The following is a 25,428-nucleotide window of genomic DNA, read 5'->3' as shown; positions in this document are numbered from 1 at the left end:
TTGGAGCAGCCGTTTGGTGAGTGCGGGTATGGGGGCAGTGTGTGGTAATGTGCACGTGTAAGGTGATCTAAAATAGATCAGGGTCAATCCTAATCTCAATAAGTTTAATGGTGAAGGTAGAACCTGCCTAAATAAAATAAACTGGACGCCCTGTAGGAATGTAATGTTCCTAACAGGCAGTCTCTAAGGTGGGGTCGACATGTTTTGTGCCTAGTTGTTTCAAAGGAATCAGTTGGCACTTCTTCAGGATCTAAGTGAAATATAGTGCACGACTAAAAAACAGGCTCCTAGACCTTGGGGAATGGCCTGTTGTGGGGCCCTAGTAGTCCTGTACTGGGCAAAGTTGAAACCCGTAGTATCAGGAACTACAGCTCTACAGGGGTGACAAGGAGCACAAAGTTGCTCCACTCAGTTAGGTGGCGGCAACTTGCTGGTATGCCTACCCTCGCTCCGGTTCCCCACGTCGGGCAGTAGTTCCTGATACTACGGGTTTCAACTTTGCCCAGTACAGGACTTCTAGGGCCCCACAACAGGCCATTCCCGAAAGTCTAAGAGTCTGTATTCCAGTGTACAATTTAACAAATTAGTTAAGGATGGCATCATATAATACGATCAGATCCTCTGCTATACAAAAGCTAACATTATAAGCCAATTGGAAGTTGCTGATAAGCTGTGCTAAGATGTGTTCTGGTTCCTACCTTTTACTTTTCTTCTTGGCTCTAATTTTGGCCTCCATGAATTTTAACTCCATAGTTACTATATCCAGGAAAGCATCTACAGAGGCTTTAATCTCAGCTAGGATCCTAGGCTAACTAAATCTCCGAATTTAGTTTTAAGGTAATTTCTTGGAGCCTATTTTAAAAACTTATAAGTTGCCTAATGGATTTCAGCATGCTAATATCTTTAGAAATGGAAACGCTTCTAAGGTAGGCATTTAGCAGAGCTTCTTTTGGGAACCAAACCCACACAGAGGTTGAAAACCTCCCAAATCATCTTTCTGATGTCTGATATATTGTAAATAAAACATGGATTCAGAGCAGCACCTGGAAGAAGCTCCCTCTGTCTCACCCACAACATTATATGGACGGAATGAAGAACGTCGCATACTGAATGAGCAGCAGTTGCCTGAAGCTCAACTCAGAGAAGACAGAGGTGCTCGTCCTCGGACCCTCCCCCTCCACATGGGACAACACCTGGTGACCCACTGTCCTCGGCAGACCTCTCACCCCCACAGACCACCCCGAAACCTCGGCATCGTACTAGACTCCTCCCTCTCCATGGCCAGACAGATCAACGCCGTCGCCTCCAGCTGTTTCAACACCCTCTGCATCCTCCAAAAGACCTTCAAATAGATCCCCCCAAATCAAGGAAAACAGTCAACCACGCACTCATAACAAGAAGACTAGACCACGAAACGCCCTCTACGCTGGGATGAACAAGTCGCTGCTGCACAAACTCCAGACCATACAAAATACCGCAGCAAGACTCTTCCTCTGCATCTCTCGACTTGAACACATCACCCAACACCTGTGTAACCTCCACTGGATCCCCGTTGAATCTCCTTCCACGTACCCAAGAGACACCTCTGATCTGCAAACCTCGCCCTTGCCCTCACAAATACGCAAAGCCAGAACAGGTTGAAGAGCCTTCTCCTACATTGCAAAACAAAATCTGTAATCTATGGGATCAAATGCCCATGTAACCTCCTATATATTGGGAAAACCAATCAGGAGGTACGCTCTCGTATCCAACAACATAAATCCAGGATAAAACGGAAGGTACCCAACGCTCCACTGGTCAGTCACTGGCAACTAAAAAATCATGATGACAAAGATGTCCGATGGACTGTGCTAATTAAGGTTGAACAAGATCCTAGAGGAGGAGATCTAGACATGAAATTGTCTAAAAAAGAAGCCTCAATGATTGTCAGATTTAATACGGCTACCAATGAGCTAAATGAAATTTCTGAGATGTTCAAACTATAAGAAAACATTAATACTGATGTCATACTTGAGGAAGAGTTCATAATTGAGGGAAAGGTCCCCCACCATAAGATGCCCCCCAACGGAGACACCACCGATCTGAATGCACAACTTGACACGTTTAGTCGTTTAAATACAACTTAATAATAAGAACCACGAAAATCCCATGGAGATTCCAAGCTAATATACTAGCATACACAAAAAGTTAAGCGACGACATGTGAGAATCCAACCACTCAAATATGGCGACCAAAATACTTGACTAAATCACGTGACGCCGAAACCAGGAAGTAAATAGACCATCGGGCGTCTCAACCACCAGATCGGAGGACGGGACCCGACCGGAGCACCCAGTGACTTGAAGGTACGAGCCCTAACCTGAATTGAAAACACTTGAAGCCGCTGAATTTGCGTAAACATCCACTAAATCGCTCCCGTTTTGACCCCTTAGACGCGACTGGATTCCGCGCTCGAACAGACACAGATGCCGGCGCCCAGCGTTACATTTACCGGTAAGGCTATGCCGATAAGGTAGTTGAAACTCGTAGAGTATTTAAAGGACGTAATTATTCATGTCCACCACGCGCACTAAGACTTTTCCGCTCTTGGCCCCCACAGACGCCCTGTGATCATCGATTTGATCGATTTAAAGCCAACTTTTTCGGCGACACCATCGAACTACCTGGTAAGAAACGCCGAGCTATACATGGGAATTTCCAGCCCCAGTTTAAAATTTCAACCATTGACGGAATCCTTGTCCTTTTCCCATTATAGAACCAAGGACAAACAACACCTTGCTTTAAGTAAGTATGAGGTTGAGCATGAATGTAATGAAACGGTGTCATTAGTAAGCTACTTCAGTAAACGTATTTAATTGCTACACAGGTGGTCCCGCTCCGTGACTAATGTGGAATATATGAGGCACATCTTGCTACACTTAGAGAGGTAAGAGGCAGAGATGTGGGTGTTGAACCCATGTAGGTGTACGCACAAACAGGTCCCCCCTGTTTTTGTCATTCGCAGCTATTGGTCCTGACGAGAACTCCTAAAACCAGGAGTTTGAAACGCATAGACCCTTTGATATCACGTTTCTCTCGTGGAAACCATAAGAGAATTGAACAAATCTGTAGATCAAAGTGATTCATATTAAATTGTATATCTATGATTTCTCTCCCATATATTGTTTATAATTGTACAAAAAGTGTTTTTTGCCTTTTAGAGTGTTAGGAGTTTGAATGAGTTCACAGTATGATTGCAATGTATAGGTGAGTTGTGACATGATTATCTTTTGTATTGTTTATTTGTAATGTGCTTCAAAAAGTATCCTTGAAAAGAAAAAATATTTTGAAAAAATAACAAAAATGATGAATTGTGCAAATAAAATGCAGATTTGAATTGATTTAGTCTGAAGAGATAAATTCCTTCCTGCATACAGTCTTGTCCATATGCATGGTGTAAAATAAGTGTATTGAAATCACTTGGCAGTATTGGCATTTTGTTTTGGATTAATAATTCTCCTACATTGCGGCAAAAACCTGGAACGAGCTCCCGATCGGTATCAGACGAGCCCCCTCCCTGAACATCCTCGGCAAGACACTCAATACCTGGCTCTTCAACTGACCGAGCGCACTTACAATTGCCCTGATTGATTGATATGGGACTGGTTCTAAAGAGATCTCTTGGGGAATATCCTAACCAGCTAGAAGCTGATATAATTTGTTTTTACGAGGGATAAGTGGCATGCATCATAATTTTGGCCAATGGACAAGCACAATTTGTTGTTGGATGGGTCACGCACACAGTAAGTCGAAGACATTTTCTAAATGTAGAAATATTTTTTGCTTATTGGGGAGAGTCAGTCATACGTTATAGATCATTGAAGCTAGAGTGTACAATATATTGTTATATGGGGAGGTGGCATTAACTACACACCTCTTCAAAGGTGATAAATGTGGGCCCTGTGAATATGCCACCCACTTTGAATCAATCACACGTTCCAAATTATTTAATTCTATTCAGCTACCTACTTGTTATGAGAGGATAGAACTAGACTGGCATCTTTGAAAAGCAATTACCCCAACTATCCATCCTCTCCATGATCACAGTCTAGGCAACATAAAACAAAGATCAATATAGCAAAAAAGTGAATTCAAAGATATAAACTTTTAGTGATATAAGAGACAACAACAGTTTGTTGCATCAGAAGAATCACACATACGGACACCCTAAGTTTAAAAATTAATGTCCTGCACAGTCTCCAATAAAAGAACAAACTGCTCCAGTTGCAGGAGCAATTTTACATCACGACTACTCAGCAAAAGAACAAACAACCCATTGTCATACCACAATGAAGTACATTTGAAATATTGTAGAATAACAATACTTCTCTTTTGTACATACACCAAAACAATTCTAAATGAGCTGGATGAGAAGTATACTGTTAAGATGTTCTCTTCTTACCTGCAAATCAGACAGCATGCTGAGAAGACTTCGCAACAAGCTCCTGTCGACAGTTTCACCACTGCGTTCTTGTTCAATAAGCAGGAGGATCCCATCAATGGTTTTATTCTGCACCATTTTGTCACTGATAACATGACTTCTAAAAAGCTCCAAACCCATGTCCCTGGATATGTAGTGAAAATAATATATTGTTAGTTTACTAAATCCCTTATAGCTTTAATCAATAGTTTTGTAGTCAGCTTCTTCCACATTTAATAACTATGATGTTTACTCATCAACAGTAACATTTGAAAGCACAAGGCAACGGAAACCGGCCTGTAAATGTGGCTTATTAATGACAAAGTTACTTTGTATCTACCCCTAAAACTCTTGATGTGGTTTGCATGTACTTTGCAATATAATTGTTATATTTAAAATAATGAGTAAACAGCATTTGAGCATTGTTTTCTTTGATGACCAATCCATGAAAGACAACAGAAAATGCCACAATGTTCCTTAACCCCTTCCATGCTGGTGACGAACCCCAGCCGTCACGCTCTGCGGCGCTCGTGTGCTGATGACGGCTGGGGTTCGTCACGGCCCCGCCCTGTTCTTTTGTTTACGGCACAGCGGCGGAAACGGCCGAGCATGGAAGGGGTTAACAAGCGTGGCTAGAGTTGGTCTGTCTCAGATACACTGCTGAATTTTTTCAGGAAGAGGAAAATATTTGCCTGGGTAGATGTAAAAGTTGTGTAGTTTTATTTGACAATGTACTGAAATGTAAGGAGTTAAAACTGGTTTTAGAGATCAGTAAAAGAAGACATGAGGAATCTATTTTTTCACTACTCACTTAACCTAAACTCCAAGACACTTTCATTTAACTTGAAGAATACTGTTGCCCTATGTTTTAACTGTCACTTTGTGTCTCTGTGAATCAGCTTGTTTTCAGTGATTGGGATCAGAACAACTGCAAACTGAAAAGCTTAGAGAAACACAGTAATTCGACTGAGTTGCTCCTTTTTATAGTGCTGTTTAACTGATTATTTTGTCAGTCAAATATTATTTATTTCGACATAAGCCATAAAAGAGGCAGCAAGAATAAAACATTTTTCCAGATATTTTAAAACGTTAAAACCTAAAAATTTCATTATTTACAGAAGTAACAATAAATAGTTTAAAAATCATTCAATTTTTAAAATGTTTGTCCTTGGCCATCACATACGACACCAAAACCTGGAAACCGCAAATACAACGTGCAAGTCCGTATTCGTTTTAAAGTCTGTAGACTTCCTTGCAGTGACCAGAGCCCAAGTTCTTACACAGGTTAATGAGTTCTTTCTGACGTAATTTGCCATATCCTCGGCAAAAAAGAGCACCTGCAAGTCAGTCTCTTCCTTGGCTGGACAAGCAGGGCAGCCCAGGACCCATCCGGGTACCCACTGACTGGTGCATGGGTTGAGAGACAGCCATGGCGAAATTGTAAATAAAGTTTCCTGGCCAGGGTTGGATAAATAACGTCAAGCACAGACTCCAGCATATATGTACATTTCACATCTAGGAATATAGATAGCCTGGAACCAGCCCTGGGATTGAGATACAATTTGTCCATTTGAACATCCCAGTACCTCTTTATCAAGACCTTCCTAGTAATAGTTACACAGGCTAATCTGGGATTCTCCCACAAATCATACAATCCTAGAGCAGTCAACCAGTTTTTAATATACTTAAGCCATGGAAACTTACATACTATTCCCCGAAATCCTAAGTATCTCCTCAAGCTCACTTCTATATACAGCAAGTTCAGGGGTGGCCCATATCCTTCGCCAAAAAAGAAGTGGCCTACATCCTACAACCTGGGTGATTGGTCTTACTCCTAGGTCCATGCGAAGGGGGAACAGAGGGGTACTCATCGGGAGTCCTACTATCTGTCTGAGAAATTTATTTTCGGTGATCAGCATTGGATTTATATTTGAGTGGCCCAGAGAAAAAGCAGGAGGTCCCCTTAGGTAGCGATAGTGGGACCAGGGGAAGAGATACTGGAAAAAGTCTAAAATGTCCCTATGGCATATATCCAATGGACAGCTGATCTAGTCCAGAAGAATCTATGCATCCAAGATCGAAATTGAGAGAAACCCTAATCTTTGGGTCAAACTAACAACCACAAACACCGTGAACTTACTCATATGTAGGCAAAATGACAATAAAGTACATGAATCAATAATGATGGCAATTAATAAACACAAATTGACAGAACACAAGGTGTGCAAGTGAAAAAAGACGTCTTCACAAAATTGTAGTTTAAAAATATATATAAAACATATATATGTTTATTCTGCTTCATGCAGTTATTCGTATTCAATAATAATTACATACATACATAACAATTAATACATCATAATATTCATCAAAGATTTTTTTTTTAAAAAAGGTTTACACATTCATGTTTAAAAATTGTTCAAGAGAACAAATGTCGACGCAGCGTTTCGGTGTTGATAATAAGCACCTTCTTCAGGACTGTTTCTCTATAAAGAGACACACACTTACCATACAGAAACATGACAATTTAAAATTATACAGTGCATACCTGAACTTAAATGTTCTGCCCATTAGTGCATTACTACAATCATTTGTATATCACTTATTCTAGAAACAAACAATTAACTAGTTACTTTACACAGTTCAGATTTAATTTGTACCCCTATATTTTCAGTTCACGTTGTGGTTCTATGTGGTTCCATAATATGCAGTTTCAGAGATTCTGAGTTTTGTTCTATGCAGAGACTAAGTAACAAAGTTGCTACGTCTCTTACCTTAAGTTTAAGGGCTCTGGGTTCACTCCGAGTCACTTGACAGTGTCGCGTCCTCATGTGGCGTTCAGACACTACTCAAATACCCGAACCAGTAATTCTGCGTGGTACTATAAATTCAATTTTTAAATAGGTAATATTAAAGGCAAGCGTTAATATTGCTTAGAGCCCATTGTCTCAATTCAAAAATTGCTCATTATTGTAAAAAGGTAACCTCAATACCTGTATTAGTTTTCGTATGCAGTATACCCTGTCTGGGAGGAGCCACCGATCTTAATGCAGGTGCCGGATATCTGAGGAGAACACATACATAATCCTCAGTTCTCTATTGACCTGTCACTTGTCCATTTAAAAAAATATATATAATGGGAGCAACTACCCACCTATTTCCTGTCACAACTGGAATCGCTGTAGCCGGGCCTGTAATGCTGTATTCCTCGGCACTAATAAACTCAGGGTTGACCTCAGGTTTATAGGCGATCTGTAGAATAAAAGGTTTTATTATTTACTAATTTTACTTTTATGATCTAGCTAGATTTGCATAAAGTGCAACGAAACTACCTTTGTATATATCTAACCTTGCTATCAATTATAGAAATTTTGAGCAAGCAACTATGGTCTGTTTTAATCAGACTAATCAATGCTCTCGCCATTACTGCCGTTGATAAGTGCTTTTAGAGATCGATATTACAACTTATAGCTCTGTTGTAATGGCAGTATTAGGCACTAACGCACGCTTCTATATAATATATTAACTGTACAATGAAGGAATGAAACGGTAAATAATTGGCTCATGGTTACTTTAAGAAACCAATCAACACGTGCCTAATACTGCCATTACAACGGAGCTATAAGTTGTAATATCGATCTCTAAAAGCACTTATCAACGGCAGTAATGGCGAGAGCATGGATTAGTCTGATTAAAACAGACCATAGTTGCTTGCTCAAAATTTCTATAATTGATAGCAAGGTTAGATATATACAAAGGGAGTTTCGTTCCACTTAATGCAAATCTCGCTAGATCATAAAAGTAAAATTAGTAAATAATAAAACCTTTTATTTTACACATCGCCTATAAACCTGAGGTCAACCCTGAGTTTATTAGTGCCGAGGAATACAGCATTACAGGCCCGGCTACAGCGATTCCAGTTGTGACAGGAAATAGGTGGGTAGTTGCTCCCATTATATATTTTTTTAAATGGACAAGTGAAAGGTCAATAGAGAACTGAGGATTATGTATGTGTTCTCCTCAGATATCCGGCACCTGCATTAAGATCGGTGGCTCCTCACAGACAGGGTAAACTGCATCCGAAAACTAATACAGGTATTGAGGTTAACTTTTTACAATAATGAGCAATTTTTGAATTGAGACAATGGGCTCTAAGCAGTATTAACGCTTGCCTTTAATATTACCTATTTAGAAATTGAATTTATAGTACCACGCAGAATTACTGGTTCGTGTATTTGAGTAGTGTCTGAACGCCACATGAGGACGCAACACTGTCAAGTGACTCTGAGTGAACCCAGAGCCCTTAAACTTAAAGTAAGAGACGTAGCAACTGTATGTTACTTAGTCTCTGCATACAACAAAACTCAGAATCTCTGAAACTGCATATTATGGAACCACATAGAACCACAACGTGAACTGAAAATATAGGGGTACAAATTAAATCTGAACTGTGTAAAGTAACTAGTTAATGGTTTGTTTCTAGAATAAGTGATATACAAATGATTGTAGTAATGAACTATTAGTTGGACAGATCATTTAAGTTTAGGTATGCACTGTATAATTTTAAATTGTCATGTTTCTGTACGGTAATTGTGTGTCTCTTTATAGAGAAACAGTCCTGAAGAAGGTGCTTATTATCAACACCGAAACGCTGCGTCGACATTTGTTCTCTTGAACAATTTTTAAACATGAATGTGTAAACCTTTTTAAAAAAAATGTCTTTGATGAATATTATGATGTATTATTGGTATGTATGTATGTAACTATTATTGAATACGAATAACTGCATGAAGCAGAATAAACGTATATATGTTTTATATATTTTTTTAAACTACAATTTTGCGAAGACGTCTTTTTTCACTTGCACACCTTGTGTTCTGTCAATTTGTGTTTATTAATTGCCATCATTATTGATTCATGTACTTTATTGTCATTTTGCCTACATATGAGTAAGTTCACGGTGTTTGTGGTTGTTAGTTTGACCCAAAGATTAGGGTTTCTCTCAATTTTGATCTTGGATGCATAGATTCTTCTGGACTAGATCAGCTGTCCATTAGATATATGCCAGAGGGACATTTTAGACTTTTTCCAGTATTTGAGTGGCCCCACATCTCAGAACCATACAGTATCGCACTTCTCACCTGTGTTTTGTAAATCTCTAAGACAGGGCTCATAGGTTTGTGATGGGTATCCCTGAAGACTTTGATTATTACAAGTTTAGAATATTGTTTGAACCAGGAACCTTAAGTCCTTGTCAACTACTGGCCCATAATTTGCCTACCCTTTATCTGCAACATCATTGAAAAAGCAGTCTATAGTAAACTCCAGGATCATATTATTTCTAAGCATCTCCTACACAGCAAGCAGTCAGAATGAAAAATGTCCTACCTAACGGAAAGTTTCAATTCTATAAAGGACTCGGAGGCAAGGATTATGCTATTCTTTCTTCACTTTATTGAATAGCAGCCATTTATAGTCAACAGTAAAAAACTACTATTCCCATGGAACATTGGGAATAACCACAAAGTCTAAACAATAGAGCAGGGATCTCCAAACCGGTCCTGGAGGGCTGGATCCATGCCAGATTTTTTAAATTACTACATGTATCTCAATGGGGATATCCAAAAAGTCTGGCATGGATCCGGCCCTCCAGGACCGGTTTGGAGACCCCTGCAATAGAGTGTACAAGGATAGAGTGTCCAATCCATCCACACCAATCATGGGGCTTCAGTCTCTTCACAGTCCTCTGTCAGCATCCATTCCCCCTCTTTTGTCTCTCAAGATCAGCCAGCATGGACCCTTCACAAATCCTGCTTATTGGAATCTCCTGCTGAAAGCAAACAACATAGTTTAGGCGACAGCCATGCCTAAGGGTTAGCCCTGTAGGGGGAAAATCCCCAGAAAACACCTTCAAGTAAAATTATGCACAATCGGTGTGAGCATAAGAGAATTAAAGAATTTACTTACCCCATTACGAGGGTGGGAAAGTCACAAAGAAGTTGTACCCTGAGTGGCATAATCCTCACCTCCAAGACCTTAACCGAATTTAAACTTTCTGTTACAATAGCTAGGCAGTTTTTCATTGTATGTCAGGACCGGAGGCGAGTATTATGTTCGTTTAAAGCTTACTCACCCCACCAAGTGAGCCAATTCAATCATCGTTTGAAGCAAAACCGTTTAAAGTCTGAAGACCAGTCTGCTGCATTCAGAATGTCTACCAGACGAGCTCCCAGGGTAAAGGCTTTAGAGGCCATCCCCCCTCTGCTAGAATGTGCTCCGAAGGCACGTACGTTTATGCCGGCTTCCTGCATCACCCATCTCACCCAGCGGGCGATAGTGGGGGAAGAGTCAGCTTTATGAGGTTTCTTGATAGCAATGAGCAGTTGACGCTCACCTGAAGGGCGGAATTCCTCCAACAATTCTCATAGGCTTTGAGGCAAGAGACCACACATAGCTTTGGGGAATCTGGAAAAGCGGGATATGAAAATGACATCGTCTCACACTTAGTGCGCTTATGGATTGTAAAAGTAACCCCCGAAGGTTAGAAGATCCTACCGGAGACGTGCAGGACCCGTCTGCAAGAGATCAGGCAAAGGAGCATGGCTAGCTTCGCCGAGAGTTCCTTCCTAGAAAGGAACCTATTCGGTTGTCAGGATAGGAACAGTTGCAAGACCTGGTTAACATCCCAGAGTGCTGAATACCTGGGCTCCGGAGGTAAAGAGAGGTGACAGACTATTGGGTGTTCCCCCACCGGGGACCCGTCCACCATGGTGTGGCCCGCTGAAATAGCAGCACGGAAGGTATTAATAGTTCTATAAGCCAGTCCTTCCTCCGCTAAGGCGAACAGAAAATTCAGGATAGATGTCACATCTACTGCCACGGGATTGAGACCCCATTGCACACACCGATACCACCTTCTTCAGGTGGAGCAGTAGAGCTTGACGGTACTGTCAGCCCAGGCCTTGAACATAAATTTCTCAGCTGCGGCCGAAAGGCCTGGGACAGCTCATCATCTCCTGTAAACCGCCACTCTATCAGGGCTAGTAAGCCTTGCACGATGAGCGGGTGGGAATCCTTGTCTGAATTGAGGAGGAGAGCTGGAAAGCGGGGGAGAGCGATTGGAGAATACTAAGAAAGTGTCAGAAGAACTGGAAACCAGACTTGCGACCTCGAAATCAGGGTGATTATCACCATGTTCACTCCTTGGCTTCGAACTTGGGCCAAAGCTCTTGTTATCATGGCGAACGGGGCAAAGGCGTACCCTGATTTCTCTTGCGAATCCTGGAGAAAAGCATCAGTTTTCTCCACAAGGGGATCCGGCTTCAGCTGAAGAACCGGGGAAGCTGGTGATCCAAGCGTGAAGCAAAAAGGTCCACTGAAAAGGGGTCCCATACTCGTTAGAGATCCGCCAACACTCCCGCGTGCAACTTACAGAGACTCACGTCGTGAAAATGGCGTGATTGGAAGTCCGCCACTTGATTCTCCTGCCCGGGGAGATATTCCGCTGTGCAATATTGCCTGAAGTTTGCCGCTAGGTCCGAGAGGGCTATCAACCTTGTGCCCCCGAGATGGTTGATATACCGGACCGCCGAACTGTTGTCCATCTTGAGAAGGACGCAGGACCGGATCAAGTCCTTGGACCAACACCGGATCGTTGTTCTAGTGGAAACCACACACCTCTTGTGGTGAACTCTCCACATCTCGCACCCCAGCCTGATCTGGTGGCATCCGACTCTAGAACAATATCTGGCACTGAACCGAAAATTGCTCTTCTGTTCCAAGCCTCCATATTGGTGAGCCACCACTGGAGTTCTTCCCTGGCCTCCACAGAGAGGGTCACTTTCTGCGAGTAGGAGAGGCATCTGTGCAGGTGCGTGGCTTTGATGCACGGGAGGGCACGGTAGTGATACGGTCCTGGGTCCTGGAAAAATAGCCTGGATCGAGGCTGAGAGGAGTACGACTAAGCGGGCCAGCTGTCTGAGTGAGATCTGCGTTTGAGTGAGAGCTCTCCGAATCTTGTGGCGGATCTTTGTCAACTTCCGGGAAGGGAGGCTGAGCGAAGACTCTACAGAGTTGATCAAGAAACCCAGAAAAAGGGGGAGGAGCTTCGCACGTTTCCAAGATGGACGCATGAGCAGAGGGCTCCCGAGACCCTTTCCGCCTCCCGCATCCATCCTGCAACGCATCCTGATTTGGACGACGGGTACCTTTTGCTGATGCCCTGCTGATACAAAAACCTTTTTTCAAAAATCGATTTGGCCGCCGGGAACCGGACTTACTGCGCCTTGAAATTTGCCGCCTATATCGTAGACCATCCACGGGCTTGAGTCCCCGAGGTACCCAGGTGGCAATTGAACAACAACGGCTGGTGTGACACGTCCACTGCCCCTGTGGTACTTTCGGTTTCGCTCTTGGTCATTGTTGACTGCGATTTGCGGCCGATTTGCACGGCTGACCTGATTCTGCTGCCAGTCCTACGCTTGCTTTTGATTCTTGCCCTCTCGCCTCTACAGGCTTGCCGTGAAGGGGACCATTCTGACCAGATCTCAACGGTTCAGTCGGAGCTCGTCGCCCATCATGGCGGGCAAGGCGGACGCCGAGAAACGGGCCACCAGGGGCTCATACCGAGGAGGGGTTACCCAGTCCCAGACCATAGATCGCTTTACTCGCCCTAAAGGATCCCCAGGCGGAGCGAGCAAGGTCCTAGAGGAGACTGGCGATGGTCCTCCTACAATTAAAGAGCCGACATTGAAAGATGTTATGGGCGCCATCGCAAGTGTTAGAACAACTATGGGTCAGCAGTATGACACCCTTGCAGCTAAGATTGACACGGTGGCGATCGAAGTCAATCTTATTAGAACGGACTTGGGGAAAACCAATGAGCGGGTCAAGTCCCTGGACATCAAGACTGCGAGCCTGACCACGGATGTCTCGGATCTCCAGGCCGAAGTTCGCAATCTCCGGACTTCCAATGACTTGTTTGCCCGCCGGCTGGATGATTTCGAGAGCCGGGCCAGGCGCAACAACGTCCGCATCGTAGGTGTTCCGGAGAACTCCGCGGACGTGTCTACAAACCTTCTGGTGGAAGACCTTGTTTTAAAACATCTGGTACCAAAGGGCCTCAGTAACTTTTTCACGGTGGAGCATGCTCATAGAGTCCCCGGTGGAAAGCCCAAGCTGGGGGCCGCTCCGAGGCCTATAATAGCCAGGATTTTTAATTTCCGGGACAGGGACGCTGCCCTGCAAGCTTCACGTACCAATGGTCCCACTAAGTTTGAGAATGCGTCGGTCAGTTTTTATCCGGACTTCACGCAGGCGGTACAGAAACAACGTATGGGTTTTACGGGGGTGAAGAGGCGACTCAGAGACATGGGACTGAAGTACGCTCTGCTTTTTCCGGCCCGCCTGAGGATTGAATATGAAGAACGTGCGCTTTTTTGACCGCCCGAGGTGGCCAGTGACTGGCTGGACACTTTGCCGGCACACCGTACCAGCCCAGAGAGTTCGAGAGGTGCCGAAGGCGGCTTGGAAGAACAGGAGTAGTGAGTGTGCGCCGGCGAGCCAATTTTATGGACTTATGGCAGTGGCTCTGTGTCTGTTATGTTTCGACAGTGTGGATACCCGGGGGTGGGGGGGAATCTGGACTTTTCCTCCTCTGGGGACATTTTTCACTCTTCTTGTAGGTTAGTTTAATGGGGCGACAGGCACACTGCAAGTTGGGGTGGGCTTTCTGGTCTACCGCAGGGGTGCAGGGTGGGGGGGGGGTGTTTTGAGGGGTTCATTGGGGGTGTCTTTTCCTTTTTGTTTGTATCGAGGCTGCGCTTTGTTCCAGATTTTATCTTATGTGCCTGTTTCGTGGCGGGGGAGGCAGAGTGTTCATTACTGGGATGGGGGGTAGGGGCTGAGGGTGCTGAGCTGGAACATTAATGGTCTTGGCGATAGGATAAAACGGGGGATAGTTTTGCAATATTTGAAGCGATGCTCCCCAGATATAGTTTTACTCCAGGAGACACATTTAGTAGGAAATACGTGCCATGCACTGAATAGACAGGGCTACTGTTTGGTGGCCCATTCCGGATTTACCACTGGGTCGAGAGGGGCGGGAGTCCTGGTCAGGAATTCCCTCCCCCTAGAGATAGACGACACGGTGCTGGACGATAGAGGCCGCTATGCGGCTATTACGGGTCGGTGGGAGGGGAAGACTATCTCAATTTTGTCCGCATATGTTCCGCCCCTACAGTCCACCACATTTACTGATTTGGGCAGGGTGATCCTGGGGTTTCCTGATGGCATGTTGATTGTGGGTGGCGATTTTAATTCAGTAGTCAGTGGGGATGAAGACCGTAGCCCCCCCAGACTCCTACCCGCGTCGCATCTATGGCTAGAGAGTCTCTTGGACACGTTAGGTCTAGTTGATTGTTGGAGGCAACTGCACCCTGGACAGCGCCAGTATACTTTCTACTCGGGAGCTCATGGGAGTCTCTCGAGACTTGATTATATCCTCGTACCAGCGGTGCAGATGGTCTCTGTAAGGGAAATAAGGCATTTGGCTAGGGGTATCTCTGACCACTCTCCACTTTGGCTTACTATTGATATACAATTGGGTGCCGGGGGCCGGATCGCCCCGATCAACCCCTGGCACCTTCGTAATCCCAAGATTAGAACGGAGGTGGTTAAGTGTATGGATTACTACTTTGCTGAGAATGAGGGATCAGTGTCCTCCCGTCTCCTTGTGGGAGGCTTATGAAACTGTGATCCGTGGTCAAACACTATCCTTAATTGCTAGCGAGAGGAAGCGCAAAAATGCGGAAGTGGTGGGCCTGGAGAATGAAATCACTGAGTTGGAGGAACAGATGGAGTCTGGGGCCACACCTGAGAAACTACACTATTTGGCCCTTAAACAGTCTGAATATAGGGCTCTGGTGACTGACGCGGCCAAGGCAATGAATCGTGAGCAGCAGGGGCGTTTGTATGATGTTGGTGATAAAGCGGGAAAGTTGATTGCTTGGCTGGACAAAAGGGATAGATTGAATCGGGTGGTGCCTGTTGTGGATGGTACGCGAGTGGTGGACCCGGTTGAGATAGTCGAGGTCTTTGCCCAGCATTTTCAGACGGTTTATGGGCCGGTCTCGGATAGGCCGGAAGAGGACTCGCACTTGTTGCTTCGGGATATCGCGCTGCCTAGCTTGTCGGAATCGGACAAGGAGCTTATGGAGGCGGAATTTTCCACCGATGAAGTAGCGCTGGCTATCCGCTCACTTCGTTCTGGGAAGGCCTCAGGTCCGAATGGTATACCAGTTGAATTGTACAAGCTGTGCCCTGACAAATTGGCACCACATCTTCGTCGGATATTCTCGGTATCGCGAGATCTCGGTTCTCTTCCCCGGGATCAGAGACTGGCGTCCATTGTGGTCATCCATAAAGATGGCAAGCCCCGTGAACACTGTTCATTGTATCGGCCGATTTCGCTTTTGAATGTGGAACCCAAAAACCTGGCAAAGCTCTTGGCAAACCGGCTGATTACGGTGATCAGTGGCTTGGTCCACCCGGACCAATCCGGCTTTATCCCCCATCGCAATACCGCGCTCAATCTTCGCCGTCTTCATGGCATCTTAGCAAGGGCGGGGTCTCTTGAGGAGTCGGCCATCTTGGTTTCACTGGATGCCTCGATGGCCTTTGATACGGTGGAGTGGCCATATCTGTGGGCAGTCCTTGCTAAGTTTGGTTTTGGCCCTAAGTTCATCGGGTGGATCAGGCTTCTGTATGAGCAACCACTGGCTCAGGTGGTTGTCAACGGCAGGGCCTCGGAACCCTGTGCTCTCGGACGCGGCACGAGACAGGGATGCCCTTTGTCGCCACTCCTTTTCGCGCTTGCCCTTGAACCCCTGGCCGCATGGCTCCGCTGGGAACCTTCGCTTAAGGGCATCCGATGGTCCCCCGACTTAGAGGATTGTATATCGCTATACGCCGACGACATATTGTTGTACCTTACCTCGCCCCGTAAATCACTGGGTGTCCTATTTGACGTCTTAAGTTCCTTTGGGAAGAACTCTGGTTTAGTTATTAACTGGGCCATGTCTTGTATCTATCCGCTCACGGGAGACTTACCCTCCCTACCCCGCGTTTGCCCGATACCCGTTTCTAGAGTCGGCTTTAAGAATTTGGGGATCTGCATTTCATTGGACCCCACAGTCCGCTATGAGCGGAATTTGTTACCTCCGCTTTCCCGGCTTAGGTCGGATGTTGCGGCGTGGTGTGGCTTGCCTCTGTCCCCCTTGGGAAGAGCGGCCCTGTTCAAGATGATGTCTCTCCCCCGATTCTTGTATGCCATCCAAAACACACTTGATTTGGTGCCGGCCAGCTATTTCCGCGAAATCGAGGGCCTACAGAGGAAGCTGGTGTGGGGTGGGCGACCGCGCATTGCATTGGCAAAATTGACTTTGCCCTGGTACGACGGTGGTATTGCATTGCCTGATATTAAACGCTACTACTGGGCGTCCCAACTGAGTGCTGTTAACCATGCCATGTACGGTCCTGTTCCGAATCCCGCATTCGAGATGGATAGGTGGCAGCTGCCCGGGGGCGACTATATTAGAGCGCTCTACTCTAGAGCCGCCAGGAAGAACCTGACGGGCCCCACTGGGGTCGCGGTGCGAATATGGGGTAGTGCAACCACGGCTACGGGATGGACGGACAAGCTTACTAAAGCGACCCCCTTATATGCTGCGGAGAAACTGGGTGGTCTATGGACGTCGAAGGGATTTGATAGATGGGACCTTATTGGAATCAGTAAAGTGGGCGACCTCTGGGCCAAGGACAGAGTTAAGACCTTTGATGAACTCAAGCGGGAATATAAACAGAGTGACAGGGAATATTTCCGATATCTCCAAGTCCGACACGCACTCGAATCGGTTTTCCCAGCTGGAACTACGATCCCGGAGTCTTCCCCCCCTGGAGGATAGAGTGCTAGACGGGTACGTCCCTGACAGCACTATCTCTCTTATTTATAAAAAACTTATTAACGACCGCTCGGACCTTCTTGTACAACTTCGGGGTGCCTGGACTGGCGATGGGCTGGAATTGGATGATGAAGACTGGCAGGCTGCGATATCCTCCCCTAAAGAGGTCGCGATTCCGGCTCGTCTCAGACTGGTGCAACTGAAGATTCTGCACCGTGTCTATGTCACGGGTCCACGGATGATACATATGGGTTATTCTGTGGATGAGCTGTGTGGGCGTGGTTGTGGTATGCTGGCTACCTTCCTTCACATAATATGGGAATGTCCGGAAGTGGTGGTTTTCTGGAATAGAGTGCATGCGGTGATGGGTGAAGTGACGGGTGCTGAGTTATTGCCTGAGGCTGCCTATTGAATATTTGGGAGCCGAATGACTGCACTGCTGCTCAGACTCAATGGGTCACACTGGGCAACATGGTCGCGAAACGAGACATAGCCCAATTGTGGGGATCTCAGAGGGCACCATTAGTCTCAACTTGGAAAGAAAACATGGACTGGTCCATGTTTAGAGAAAAAATTGTGTATGTCTCCCGTGGTAGGCCCAAGAAATGGGGTAGGATCTGGGGTCAATGGAATTCGTACCGTGGAGAAATCTGCACTCCCCCTTTCATTGAAGCTCCTGATATTCCTCACTTCCCTTGACTGTGCGTTTCAGATTCTTAGCTTCCCGTTGTATGTGATGTATCGTTTTGCTCTCAGCGCCCCCCCTCTTCAGGATCTCTCCTCTTTCATAGTATTGCATATCCATCATTTGTCTCCCCCTGCCGTATGAGACAGTCATTACATTGCATGGTACCGCCTCGATTCTTTTTTGTGTTCAGTTTTTGTTATTTATTTATGAAAAACTTAAAATGTAAAACCTTTCACTTATCCTCTTGTTGCCAATGCTTACCACTATATCGTGACTTTTCGCTGCCGGGCCCTCGGGTTGTCGGCTGATGAGCTGTGTATTACTGTGCTACTGGTGTTGTGTGCAACTGATCAGCCTCCGTGGTTGTAGGTCTGTAACTGTACTTTCTTTTTACAAAATAAAGGTTTTCAACAACAACAAAAAAAAGAAACCCAGAAAAATTACCTTCCGGTCGGGAACCAGGGTGGATTTGGTCTCACTGACTACAAACCCCAAACTCTGGAGAAGGTCGACCGCGGTCTGAAGTTGGCCAGATCGCGCCCTGGGGCACTGGGCGATAAGCAGGATGTCGTCCAGATACACAATGAGCCTCATTCCCGACGCCCAAAGGCGTTCTACTACCGCCCGAGTATCTTGGTGAAGCACCAAGGCGCTGAGGAGAGGCAGAACGGGAGAGTGGCGAATTTGTACATTCTGTTCCTCCAGAGAAATTGTAGGAACCTCCGGTGCAGAAGGAAAATAGGAATCGCGAGGTAAGCATCCAGTCGTGAGGTCTGAGGATATCTCAAAGGAGGTGGATCCCCTCCATCTTGAAGTGGCAATAGACCAGCCACTCGTTTAACTCACAGAGGTTGATAACCGACCGCTGACCCCCATCCGTCTTGTCCAGCAGGAAGAGGTTGCTGACAATCGCTCTGGTGGGGCAGAGTTTCTGCAATCGCTCCCTTGTCCAGCAGAGACTGGACCTCCTGGTCGACTAAGGCGGCGTCTGCTGACGAGAAGTAGAGAGGCCGCGGAGGAACGGGTTGTGAGGGTTCCCCGAAGAAATTCTATGCGGAATCCCTCAACAGTTTGCCGGACCCAGGCATCCCCTGTGATGGAAGTCCAAGCCTGGCAAAAAAGGCACCAGACGGCCCCCCACCTTTATAAGAGAAGAAGGGAGAACACTCACCGGAAGACTTGGAGGCGCCACAGCCTCTGCCACCTGTGTTCTTGACGCGTCTTTACCTGGTTGGGTAGTAACTCCCAAATCGGGCCTGATCTTGATACTGGCCTTGGTTGGAGCCTTGTCCGCTGTGTTGGTTAGGACAGCTGGACGAGCTGCCCCTTCCTCGTCTGGCCCCGCAGAAATACCTGAGGGTGAAACACCTCCTTTATCGAGGACTGAGCCTTGTCCAGGGATGTGAAGGTGTTAACAAACCTCCCCGGTTCCTTGATAAAGGGCTCCCCGAAGAGGCCACCCTGCGCAACCAGGCCCGTCTCTGATGAATCTGCCAGGTCCCCAAGCTTGGGGTTTACCTTAATGAGTAGGGACCTGGGATGCTTCCTAGACAGGGCGCAGTTGGCGTTGCCTAAGAAGACCACTGCATGCTGTGCCCAGGAGGACAGGTGTGCAGGAGAGATGAGAGATCCCGATGACTTCGCCTTCTCCGCCATATCAAGGATCTTCGTGAGTGGCCCTAAAGTGTCCAAGAGCTTGTATTGGCAAGCGCCACGACCTGTCGATCCCCTTTTTTGGATCCTTGGCGAACTTCTGTAGGAATGTGGCCATACGGGGATCAATGTCAGGAATTGAGGCCACCTTGCCCTCCAGAGATCGGTGTGGGCACTCTGCATGAAGGCAGTTGCAGGCAGTCAGTTCCAGAGGGCGGCGGATATGACTCGCCACGTACTGGGCAACCTTTTTGGAGGGTGCCCAGTCCGAGGACCTCGGATGGTGGATGTCATTTGAGTTGAGCATATTGGCGCAAAGGCCCCGGTCATCCCGGCTGGGTGTGGGGCGGGAGGGGCCAGGATCATCATCGGCAGCACAGTGATCGCCATCCCTTGGGTCAGTGGGGGGCACTGGTGGGGAAGTACTGGCAAGAAACGCTTGCTTGAGGTGATCAAACGCATCGGTGTCCACCCCAGAGTTGCATGCACGCTTGGCAGGTGGTGGCTGTTGGGTCAGTGTGGGGTTCACTAGGAGTAGAAGTGGCTGGTAAGTCATGTAGTATGGGCGACGGGTGACGTCAAACTATGGGTGGCTGGGTGTCAGCCTCTACTTTGGGCGGGCAAGGCTCGCAATTAGATGGGCTGGAAGCCCGGGACCCTGCAGCCCTGGTGCGAATATTTAGAGGGCAGCCTGCCTGAGGAAGGTCCCTGCAGGTCAAGTAGAGCCTGCACTACTGACTCCAAACGGCCTGTATGAAGGCCTAAAATGCAGACCCCTGGGGCGTAAAACTCATAAAACGCTATCTAATGACAGTAATTGCAGACCCGAGTAAAGCGGGCCTAACAGGCAGGCGCACAAGGTTTCCCGAGGAGCTGCGGCTCTGAAGCTGGAATTCAAACCTCGTGCACCGCGAGTTGAAGATGCACACTGGGGTCCTCTGGTGGCCGGAGGAGTGCAACGCCGAGCCCAGCACCGAGGTATGCGTCCATGAGGGAGCGCATGCGCTCCCACAGCCGGGGTCAGGTCTATCCGAGTAGGGGGTGATGCTACGAGTATTTACCACAGGAAAAAGCTTGACGAGAAAAAACTGTGAAATAAGCGTTAGGGCCACTCCATATGCTTATCCGCACATGGTGCCACAGAAAACGTTAAAGCCTTCACTACCAGCAACGCATGAGGCAAACGAAGCAATTAGCTCACATTAGCATACAAAGAAAACAGCAAGGGCATACAAAACGTGCTATTAGATGCAATAGAACCCTCTAGAAAAGTACACACAGAGAGGTAAAGAAAAAACACACTTATCTGGCTTTGAGCAGCAAAGAAAGAAGAGGAATGGAGACGGACAGAGGACTATGAAGAGACTGGAGCCCCATGATGGGGGTAGATGGATTGGACACTCTATCCATGGACACAATATTGTTTAAACTTTGTGGTTATTCCCAATGTTCCATGGGTATAGTAGTTTTTTACTGTTGACTTTAAATGGCTGCTATTCAATAAAGTGAAGAAAGACTAGCATAACCCTCGCCTCCGGTCTTGACATAGAATTTAGATCACGCTTCAGCACAGACAACAATACCCTAGAAATCAGACACAAGGCCCTTCCGACCACAGATGATAAAGACTCCTGCCTCTTGATATTGCTGGACATCTCATTTGCCTTCAACATAGTCAACCATGCCACCTTCATTACACACACTAAACTCTCAAATGGGATTTACCAGCAATGCCCTTCATGGTACTCCTCCTAGCTTTCCAAGCAATATCAGTTACTTCACATGGGCGCCTCCAGGTCTCAAAAGATTCCTATCACCTACGAAGTGGCCCAGGATTTCATACTGTACCCAGTTATCCTCAACCTCTAAATAGAGCAACTTGTTCTACTCACAGATAACAGCAACAAGATTCACCAACATGCCAATGATGTACAACTCTACTTAAAAGCCTCAGCCATGCAACACATCAAACACTGCCTGCACATCATCCATAACTGGATGTCCAGCGCCTATTGCTGGGGCTCACACAAACTGTTGGAAAGTCATTGTTTTTGCCCTGATTACCCCCTTATTTGTGACTGTTGAAGGCGCTTACTGACTCTGAAAGGCCAGAGCTCTGTCCTCTACAGGTATATGGTAATTGGTAAAATTTTAATTGGCAAAGACAGCCTACCTGTAAATCCTAGTATATGCTAGGACATGTAGGTTTATAGACCCCCAGTGGGCCCATGCCCTCAGGGGTGCACTGCTCTGGTGTTATTTTAAAGCCTGGCCAGTTTAAAAGAAAAAAAACATGTCCAAATTCGACTCTGGAATTAAAAATACTTCCAAGGTCAAAAACTACATTTTTATTACATTTACATCAACCCTAAGGTCTGCCCTAGGCGCCCCAAGGATAGGGTGAAATCCTAAAAAAAAGGAGAGACAATATAAAATATACATATATATGCACTGGTAAGGAAAAACAGCCAACATTTATGTTTCCCTATTGTAGTGCTGCTAGCCCCATCGGCTAACATGGGAAGGCTTTATTAAACTTTAAAAAGCCTACCTTTTGATTGGAGCTAGGTGGACAGATCATTCAAAGTATCAAAATAATGGTTACAATAAATACAACAACTTGTCATGCTCGGGTTAATCACAACTATTGCAGGATCAAAGTTTTAGAAATGACTATCCCAAAGTTACACTGAACAACCCTGCAGCAGTCTCTTCTAATTGGTCAGCCTATGAGAACCTGAGCCAAGCAGCTCTCTGAGTAGGTGTGAAGAAGCATTGGGCTGAAACAATACAGCCATATGGTGGGAGGAGATTTGCACCTAGAGAAGCCAGGGAGAGAAAGGGGGCCAGGTAGATAAGCCAGACTTGAAAGGCAGGAGCCTCTTTAGAAAACAGATGTCAAAAGATCCGTTTTTCATCCATTTTACCTTGGGAGCCGCCCTGATCTATAGGCCCCGGGCCCGGCAGGACTATTTTTATAGACTTGTGGGGAAGCCATTGTCTTGAGGGCGGTCAGATTCTCCCACTATATGGTTCTGGGTGATCTTAATATCCATTTTGATCGTCCAGATACCAAGGAGGTGATCGACTTGCTGGATATTTTACATCTGGCACAACTCAACCAGCGTGTTAGCCTTCTCACACATCAGGCGGGCCATATATTGGACCCGATCTGTCCTAACTTCCCTATTGCTCTTAGAGACCCATGTCCTGTGTCCTATAGCTATACAAAGGATTAGAGCCATGCAAAAAACATATTACGAAGCCATTGTATTGGCGAAGGGGCAATTCTTTGTTGCTCGCATCGACTCTGCCAGTAACAACTCTAAAGAGATCTTGTCCATAGTGCAGAGCTTAACGACTCCGCTGGCCCAAACGAGTGTGATTCCATCTTCTCCTGCCAGGTGTAACACGCTTGCCTGCTCCTTTAGGGATAAGATTCAGGCTATCCAGGCGGCTTTTCCTTCTGACGTGAGCAGCAGGGAGGGTTTGTTGGCGTTGCAAGCTGTTGCTTCCGGCTGCACTCTGTCAGCTTTTAGATCAGTTGACCCCTCGGAATCTCTTAAAATTCTCATGGGGCTTAAGTCTGGCTCACCATAGGACTCATGATAGGCCAAGCTTCTGGCAGCAGTGGCAGCGAGCGTGAATACAGAATTGAACGTTATCATTAACATGTCCCTTCAGACAGCTGTTGTTCCCGAGGCTTGAAAACAGGCGAAGATCTTGCCTCTCCTTGAAAAACCTTCCCTGGATCCTCTTTATCCAGGAAACTACTGTCCCATCGCCCTCCTTCCGGCTATTGCCAGGGTTTGTGAGAAGGCAGTCAATAAACAGCTTACAGAGTATGTGGAGAGAGGCACTGCTGCACCCAGCTCAACCAGGGTTCCGAGCCTCTCACAGCATGGAGACCGTCTTAGTAGAGGTGGTGGAGGCCATTCGGGAGTGTCTCGACACCAGCGGGAGAGTGGCATTAATTTTGCTGGACCTCTCCTCAGCGTTCAACACGGTCCTGCACGATCTTCTCCTGGCCAGACTAGCAGGGATTCGTGTCGGGTGCTGGCTAAGGTCTTTTTTGGAGGACCGTGTTAAGCAGATCTGGCTCCCCCGTGCTCCTCCTCTCCTCAGTTGGTCACTACTGGTGTCCCGCAGGGTTCCGTCCTTAGCCCGCTCCTCTTCAATATTTATGTCACTCCATTGATATATTTGGCAGAGGAGCTTGGGGCTAAGGTGATAGCCTATGCAGATGACACCCACCTGCTCTTCACTTGGGATAAAGTAACAGACTCTGTGTCAGTGGCGCAACAGTGCTTAGCCTCCTTCTTTAATTGGTTGGCGGACGCACAGTTGAAATGCAATGAACATAAGTCCGAGATCCTGTTATTTGGTAAATTCCCCTCTAATTTCCGAGAGCTGTTGTGGCCGCCTGACTTTCCTTTGCTGCCTTCCATGGGAAAGCCCGTAAAAAACCTGGGTATATGGTCGATGAGAGTCTCTCTTTTTCGGCACATATTAAGAAACTGTCCGGCTGCTGTTTCGGCCTTCTTAAGACTCTCAGGGACTTTTTCCTGATTCTTCCGCAAGCAGCAAAAGAAACAGTTACGTGTGCTCTGATTTTGTCACGTCTGGATTACGACAATGCCCTTTATACTAGTATTCCGGGCTACCTGTTGAAAAGAATTCAGGTAGTTCAGAAGATGGTGGCCAGATTGTTACTGGGCATTTCGGCGAGGGACAGCATGCACCACCATTTGAGTTCCCTCCACTGGCTCCCTGTGGCGGACAGAATCAAATTTAAATCTCTGGTCCTGGCCCATCGGGCTCTTCATGGGTGTGGCCCTCTTTATCTTCAGAGCCGTTTCTATTTCCTTTCACGAGCTCTTCCCTCCATGTCTCTTCGCTCTGCCCGGGTCCCTCGCTTCAAGTTTCAGAGGCTGCTGTTAAGGCCAGTGTGGCCTGGAATGCCCTCCCCCTTGACCTACGCTCCCATCCAGGATCCTGTGTTGTTCACAAGGAAATTGAAGACTCATTTGTTTGTTTAATATTTTCTTTCTTTATCCTTGTGCCATCGCGCCGGGACACTCATGAGTAGCTGTGCGTGTTATAAATGGATGTAGTATAACATAACATAACACCACCCCCACTTCCTTGCCACATGTGAGCACCCCTAATTAGATTAGAAGAGGGTCTGGAAGGGGAGTGTAGTCATATATTACCCACACTCTTGGGTTGGATTACGTAGACGAACACACCAAGGACCGAATTTCTCCATTTAGATTTTTGGAAGAACAGTACATTCTGGGTCAAAAATATGCCACACTTGACAGGAAGTGGTCATTGCTAATGGAGGTAACTTTACACCTATTAGTTGGGGTGCCCCCCCCCCCCCGCCCATAATAGAGGATAAATAAGGAAGAGCTGCAGGAGATCATTGCCTGGAAAAAAAAAGAAAAGGACTGCCCGCTGGACCCTTGGTCCGCACTCTGAAAGACTGCACCTGCTGCACTCACAACAAGACTCCACCAAGAAAGGACTGTGTCACTAAAACGTGGAGGGGTGGACTCCCGAATCAGCAACAGGTATAAAAGTGCTGGACAAAGTCACCTGCAAAAGATAGAGGACAACCCCAGCTGACCACTTGCAACTGAATTTTCCTAGACTGCACAAGTGCATTG

General features: G+C 46.4%; 1 protein-coding gene across 1 annotated transcript in view; it reads right to left on the bottom strand.

Annotated features, from left to right (window-relative positions):
* The window catches only part of LOC147697921 (cullin-4A), a 625,511-nt gene that overhangs the window by 418,866 nt on the left and 181,217 nt on the right, over positions 1–25,428 (bottom strand). The window contains exon 6 of the mRNA XM_086934608.1: positions 4,442–4,604. Within this exon, the coding sequence (XP_086790734.1) occupies positions 4,442–4,604 (163 nt within the window). The remainder of the gene's footprint in view (positions 1–4,441; positions 4,605–25,428) is intronic.

Source organism: Lissotriton vulgaris, chromosome 8, assembly GCF_964263255.1.
Source record: "Lissotriton vulgaris chromosome 8, aLisVul1.2, whole genome shotgun sequence".
Lineage (NCBI taxonomy): Eukaryota > Metazoa > Chordata > Amphibia > Caudata > Salamandridae > Lissotriton > Lissotriton vulgaris.
Note: the sequence above shows the minus strand (reverse complement) of the source record. Positions and strands in the feature narration are given on the sequence as shown.